The 7,082-nt window shown below is 48.9% G+C and overlaps 1 protein-coding gene across 1 annotated transcript in view; it reads right to left on the reverse strand.

Moving 5' to 3' along the window:
* Positions 1-4,917: 4,917 nt before the first annotated feature.
* RPL22 (ribosomal protein L22) overlaps positions 4,918-7,082 on the reverse strand; it is a 14,749-nt gene continuing 12,584 nt past the window's right edge. The window contains exon 4 of the mRNA XM_015429821.1: positions 4,918-5,129. Within this exon, the coding sequence (XP_015285307.1) occupies positions 4,985-5,129 (145 nt within the window). The 3' untranslated portion in view covers positions 4,918-4,984. The remainder of the gene's footprint in view (positions 5,130-7,082) is intronic.

Genomic DNA, 7,082 nt, shown 5'->3' on the forward strand with positions numbered 1-7,082 from the left:
GGAAGGGAAGACTAAGAAGAGAACCTCCTTGTTCAGAAGCAGTCTATCCCCATATGCCAAGGCACTGGGGCCAATCCCGAAGCTACTGTCTGGATGCAGATATGGGGCCCACCAGGGTGAGCTGCAGAAAGGCAGCGCTTGCCTTTGGAGGCCCGGGTTCCTTGGAGAAGAAAACGAGGGGGGGGAGGCTTTGTCATCCTCCGAATGGCCCCCCCTCCCAGGTCCTTTTTTATGCCGGGAGGAGGGAGGAAGGGAGCGGCAGCCCCCCCCCGGACCCCACCCCCACCAATGCTCAGCGCTCCTCCCCGCCGAGTGGCGCCAGCCTTGGCCCGGGGCGCACGTTGCGCTGCGGAGGGCGAGGCTGCTCGGCGCGAAGATGGCTGCGGCGGCGGCCCGCCTGGGGCTGGCTGGACAAGGGGGCTGCCGGGGCGACCCTGGCCCGCCGTCCAGCCCGCCTTCCCGCCTTGCCGGCCCGATCAGCAGCAGCAGCAGCCGCCGCCACAGCGCAGCCCAGCCGCCTCGCACCCTCCCGGAATGGAACCGCACATGCCCAAGCGCGGTGACGTCCAGTCTGGTTACCTTGGCAACCGCATCCCATCATTTGGGCACCGGGCCTTTTTTTTTTTTTTTTTTTTTGAGGCGTGCCCGCGCGCGCGCGCAGCCCGGCTCCCCCCTCCAAACACTTGCCCAACTTGGGCCAAGATGCTCCTTGGAGGGATTCTGCAGGCGCAAAAGCAGAGGAGTTAAGGGGTGGGGTGGGGTGGGTGGGAGCGGATCTCCTGATCCAGGTTTGCATCCCAACAAGGGCGGTGGTGGCAGCGGCTGTTCTTCCCGGTGGCTTCTGACAGGTGGCTCAGGCAGAGGAAGAGCCGGTGGCCACAGGTCACCCCAGCACACCTGCATGGCTGGGGGGAACCCACTCTACCTGCAGCCCCGAGCTTAAATCCCCCCCCCCATCCCAAGGACATACTGCCCTTTGTTATGCTCTCAGCTGCTTTCTCCCTTGCAAAGGGTTCTTAATACATACCAGGAAGCAGTGTTCCCTCTAAGCTGAGTTAGTGTGAGCTAGCTCACAGTTTTTCAGCCTCCAGCTCACACGGTTTTTGTCTTAGCTCAGGAAGGGATGGCTCCAGAGCAAGCTAATTTATGCAGTAGCCATATTGCTCGCTCACAACTTTAATGCCAGTAGCTCACAAAGTAGAATTTCTGCTCACAAGACCCCACCACTTAGAGGGAACATTGCCAGGAAGTGCCCCTGAAGCTTTTTCTTCTTCTTCCGCAATACTGGGGTGCACAATTCAGAACAGCTGAAAAGAAATGTCTCTCCGTTGAGAGAGAAATTCAATTGTGGGATTCAGTGCCAATGAAGATAGCCACGTAAGGCAGATTCAAGGAGAATCAGTCCATCCATAGCTGCTGGTTACGGTAACTAAGGGGAACCTCCACATTCAGAGGCACTTAACCTCTGAAATGCCGGAGCTAGAAGGCAACATCAGGAGGGCTATGCCCTATTTGTTGGCCGCCAAATGCTCTGTCTATGCCCTATCTGTTGGCCGACAGATGCTGGTCTAGATGGACCACCTGATCCAGCAGGGCTCTTCTGAGGTTCTTTCTCCAATGTCAAGTGTTTCAGCATTTTAAAAAAAGTACCATGTGCAACTCCATCCCTGGAAGCATCACTTGAGACATGATCCCTAGGGTCAGAGCCCACATATCTGAGCCTGGAAAACCAAATATGGGTCAGTCCATCAGCCCTTCTTGGTCAATGCTTCCTGATATCTTGGCTTTTAAAATGGGAACTAAAATTGATCTTTTTAAAAGTGGGTAGCAGTGGAGTGCCACTCCCTTTACAGACATACACATATTATAGAATACATGTACAAAATATCCAAAAAATGGCTGCTGGCAAAATCTTTCTTCCCCACCATGTGATGGCCAGATGTGCAAACATAGGAAAAGACATAGCAGACAGGTGGTATTTGGAAGTTTTGACTGTTTCGGAGGGAGCTTAAGAGAGGGATGTTTTTTGCTATGCAGCATCCTTTCAGTGCTTATGACATACTTGGTTCTGTCAGCATAGAAACCGCCTTGAGAATCCTATGCAGCAAGAAGTCTTTGAGACATGATCCCTAGGGACATGATCCCTTTGAGACATGATCCCCAGTGGGATGGCTTCTAATGTCCTGGCCCCACTGGTGGACCTCCGGATGGCACTGGTATTTCTGGCCACTGTGTGATACAGTGTGTTGGACTGGATGGGCCTTTGGCCTGATCCAACATCTCTTATGTTCTTATGTTTAAACATCCACAGGTGAGGCAACTTTGGGGAAGGAGTTTGAGATTAGGGCCCGTTTGTCTGAAAAACAGCAATGCAGCCCATGTCCTCCTGGGAGAAAGCAATCTTTCTCCGGCGATGTGCAAGGCTGTGAGAGTCTGTCTCCTACAGGTGATTGACAAACCTGGCAGACAGCAAAAAGAGACTACAAGAGCAGTGGTGGAAGAAAGACTGCTACACAAGGATAGCTTCTGGCAGGTTTGTAGGTGGACACTGGACAGCAGCTGCTCAAAGAAGGCTCTCGGGTCTAACTGTTCTGGCTCAGTTATAGAAACAGGGAATCAGACCGAACTTGAATCAACACAAAGCTTGTTTTTTTCTGAGCTAGATCAGAACTTTCAAATCTGAATAGAACCCGCAAATTGTGGTAAGCAAAATGAGGCTTCAGCTCCCCGAAAAGAGAGCTGTCGAGCCTTTTAACCAGCACATAAGAACATAAGAGAAGCCAATGCTGGATCAGGCCAATGGCCCATCCAGTCCAACACCCTGTCACACAGTGGCCAAAAATACCAGGTGCAATCAGGAGGTCCAGCAGTGGGGCCAGGACACTAGAAGCCCTCCCACTGTTGCTCCCCCCCCAAGCACCAAGAATACAGAGCATCACTTGCCCTAGACTGAGAGTTCCTACCTATACCTTGTGGCTAGTAGCCACTGATGGACCTCTGCTCTATATGTTTATCCACAACTGATGGGCCTCTGCTCCATATGTTTATCCATATGCATCTTTCTTGTGCTACTGTAATGAAACCATGCCTGTCATTAGAGAGGATAATGCTGGTGGACTCAGGAGAGACTGAGAGGAGCAGCACAAGTGGATCTGTGCACATTTTTCAAGGCATACAAACTGACTACTCAGGCTGGCAACCCTGCTGATCTGGTGATGCATTCACTGGCCCCAATCAAAATCTAAACAGGATGTAAAACAAATGTGTAGAGGATTCCCTTCTCTGTGCCACTTTGAGTGGTCAAAGCATCAACTCAGTAATCCTTGCGATGAGCCTAAAAGGATGGGTTGGAGCAGAGGGAGAAGCCGCCAAAGTGAGTTTGTGGCGGAGGGAAGATCTGAACGGGGAGATCTGACTTTCCTGCTTGCATCCTCAACTGGTCTGCTGCACTAACACAGCAGCGGGAAAGCAAAGGTGAAAACTGATCCAAGAGACCGTGAAACCATCCCAACAGCAGATGGTGCTCTTGCCAACCAATAGCGTTGGGAATTCCCTCATTGACTCTTCCATCATATTTAAACCATCTTACCCTCATAAGAACGAGATGCCAATGTTGGATCAGGCCAAAGGCCCATCCAGTCCAACACTCTGTGTCACACAGTGGCCAGAAATACCAGTGCCATCAGGAGGTCCACCAGTGGGGCCAGGACATTAGAAGCCCTCCCACTGTTGACCCCCCCCCCAAGCACCAAGAAGACAAAGCATCACTTGCCCCAGAGCCCCTATCTATACCTTGTGGCTAATAGCCACTGATGGACCTCTGCTAATAGCCACTGATGGACCTCCCTTCCCATAGAATTGCTTTTACTCTTGCTACACCGTTGTACTGTCTGCAGAGTTAACAGGTCGTTTTGCATGCCTTTCCTATTCAGATAGAGCTTGCACATGCGCATCCGGTGAGATTGAGACGTTGACATACCTCCTTCTGTTTTGTTCCCACTGGATAGCTCCTAGGTCTTATTGGATACTGCCTGTTTTAACAAAATACCATCTTCCACTTGAGTCATGGGTGATTTCTTATTTGCTGACAGATACGAAGCCGAAATTACGGCTTCAGTAGCAAGGGATTTAGCAACTATAATAGCATTGAAGCGTAAAGAGTGGATACCATTGAAAAGCTTATATTTATTTATCTTAACTATTTTAAAAAATATGTTCGGAATGTTTTATACTGATTATATCCTACTGATTTGGAGAAGCTCACTGTTTTAACTTTGTTTTGATGTTTAAACATAAACTGTATTTTATACATGTGCTTGAGACAAGGTAACAGCGTTCCGTGCGCCTTGGTGTTTAGTCATGCCGGCCACATGACCACGGAAACGTCTTCGGACAGCGCTGGCTCTTCAGCTTTGAAACAGAGATGAGCACCGCAACCCTAGAGTCGGACTTGACTGGCTTTCGAGCAAGGGAACCTTTACCTTGAGACCTATGGTCACGTAAGCCGAAATAAATAAATACAGAATTCTCACAGGGGAAGATAAAGAATTAGAAGGCAGCTTTAGTGATAACAAATGACCTGAGAAAAGTCACTTGTTGATTTTTGCACTTGGGACCTTCTTAAAAAGAATCCCCCATTCATCCCCCATTAAGCACACCTGCCCTTATCTTCGGGAGCCCACATTAATAGTCCTCTGCCACCCTGTACACTAACACCCCCTGAACGCCCCCACAAGTGGGCCACTATTGGCCCACTTGAGAAGCCCCCTCCACATGGCACTGTTACATTGAAGAGGGAAGGGCCATGTAATATTTTGATACAGACACATATTAAGACTTCCCCGTGTCATTTGCTGAATCACTATGAGGTCTAGAGCACAGCTGGGGGGGGGGGGGGGAAGCCCCAAAAAAAAGGGAAAAAATTAGCTCACATTTTATTTAAGGAAAACCAAATGTACAAAACTATCTCCAGATCCCTGTGCATTTAATCTTCCTCCTCCTCCTCCTCTTCATCTTGGTTAATCTGGAAGTAACGCAGCTCATAGCTTTCCTTGCTGTTGGCGACCACACGGAGCCAGTCGCGCAAGTTGTTCTTCTTCAGGTATTTCTTAGTGAGGTACTTCAGGTATCTTTAAAAAAAACACAACGAAGCAGGTAACCAACATGACTGTGATGTAAAAGGGGCAAACCCGACGCTATCAGAATTCTCCGAAACGCTTTGAGACACCGTTCCCAACTTTCAATGCCATTTTGGCTTCCATCACGTAATTACATATTGTGACATTCAAGATCCCGCTGTTCGTGGCACAAAGTGTTGGTCTGCTGGCTTGCTTTTAAAGGACAGAATAGAAGGCTCCATGAGCATAATGAGTGATTATCTTGGTGGCTGCCAGAACACCGTGGCACATCTCTTTTCCCTTGGAAACTTGTCAACAGCCCAGTGGCTTGGCTGGTAACCTGGAGGTGAGGGATTTGTTTTGTTTTTAAATCTAAGCAAATCTAGGTAATATTGCCAAGCCTGTGTGTAGGCTGCTGTTTTGTAGGGGATGAAGACTTTCATTTCCCAAGTTTCTCTGCTTTCATTTTTCTTAAAAAGGAAAAAAAAAAAATTGCAGCTCTTCTGAGTACAAAGCTATGCTCGGAAACTTGGCTCAGCACGGATTTAATGCAAAACCATGGTGTGCATTAACTACATTTAGTTCATAAAACCAGGATTCAGCTTACATGTGATCGTTTGAACCCTGGCTGGCCTTGACAAATGCTAGTTTCATTGCTTTGTTCTTCCCTTGCGGAGATCCAGCTGGTAACCCAGCCTACACACTATGGCAAGAGCAACGTCGGGGGACAAGCCACAATCCGCATGTCATGCAGTACCATGGCTGAAACTGACTGCTGTTAGTAAACCAGCTTCAAAACATAGTTTCAGACTCTGGTTTGACGTAAGGTGTCCAATTTGCAAATTGCAGGATCCACCTTTGAGGCACCCAAAGGGAATTTGTGTTGGCTTCGTCAAAGAACTTTAGACATTTTAGTATAACGTACATATTGTCCAAGTGCTTCCCTGCCTGGAGACATTGGGATCAGCCAAGTTCATTCCTGAGCAAATCTGCAACAGGACTTGACTACGTTTAAAAAAAGGCGGATGAAACCAACAGCAGCAATACCAACCGTAGCCTGCTAGACTGTCGCTTCAGCTGAGAAAAGCCTGCCATGGCATCCACCAATACTCCCTTGGGAAAATGGAGTATTAGCTCCCCGGGAGAAGCTGGCTACAGAGAGTGACCAAAAAACCCCACCCAACTTGCCTCTCAAAAATGTTTTTATTTATTTATTTATTATGTGGCAGGGCACGAGCCCCCGTGAGTCAGTGCTCAGCCCCCCAGGTATCTGAAGAAGAGAGCAATGACCCACAAAAGCCCACACCCCACCAAATACTTTTTTTGTATTTTTATATGTGCACCCAACTTGCCTTTCAAAAATGTTTTTATTTATTTATTTATTATGTGGCAGGGCACGAGCCCCCGTGAGTCAGTGCTCAGCCCCCCAGGTATCTGAAGAAGAGAGCAATGACCCACAAAAGCCCACACCCCACCAAATACTTTTTTTGTATTTTTATATGTGCGTGTGTGTGTATGTGTGTGTGCACTTGGAAGTCATGGTGACTTCTGGTGACTGACCCCTACTGGGGGCCTAGAGGATATTCAAAGAGGTGGCTGAATAAAGCCTGCCCCCACCTCCCAACTGCTGGTATTCCAAGGAGGTCTCCCATCCAAGTACTTGCCAGAGTCAATCCTGCTTAGCTTCTGAGATCTGATGAGATCAGGCTTGCCTGGGCTATCCAAGTCAGGGCACCTTTCAATTTTTTGACAAGGCTTCAGTTTTCACCTTTGGCAAGCGAAGTCACGTGTCTGATTCTGCTGCCGAGGAATAGGGAAGCGCATGGAGCTTTCCTTCAGAGCCTGTATGGCCACCCCAGGGGAACCTCCAGCTTCCCGTTTCTTTTTTGGAGTAGCGCCACAAACTGCCTTTCAAATCCCTTCCTGGCTGGTGACAAATCACAGGTAGCTGTCCAGAGTCCTGCT

The sequence above is a fragment of the Gekko japonicus genome, unplaced genomic scaffold (genome assembly GCF_001447785.1).
Source record: "Gekko japonicus isolate JY-2015 unplaced genomic scaffold, Gekko_japonicus_V1.1 scaffold1166, whole genome shotgun sequence".
NCBI classification, from domain to species: Eukaryota; Metazoa; Chordata; class Lepidosauria; order Squamata; family Gekkonidae; genus Gekko; species Gekko japonicus.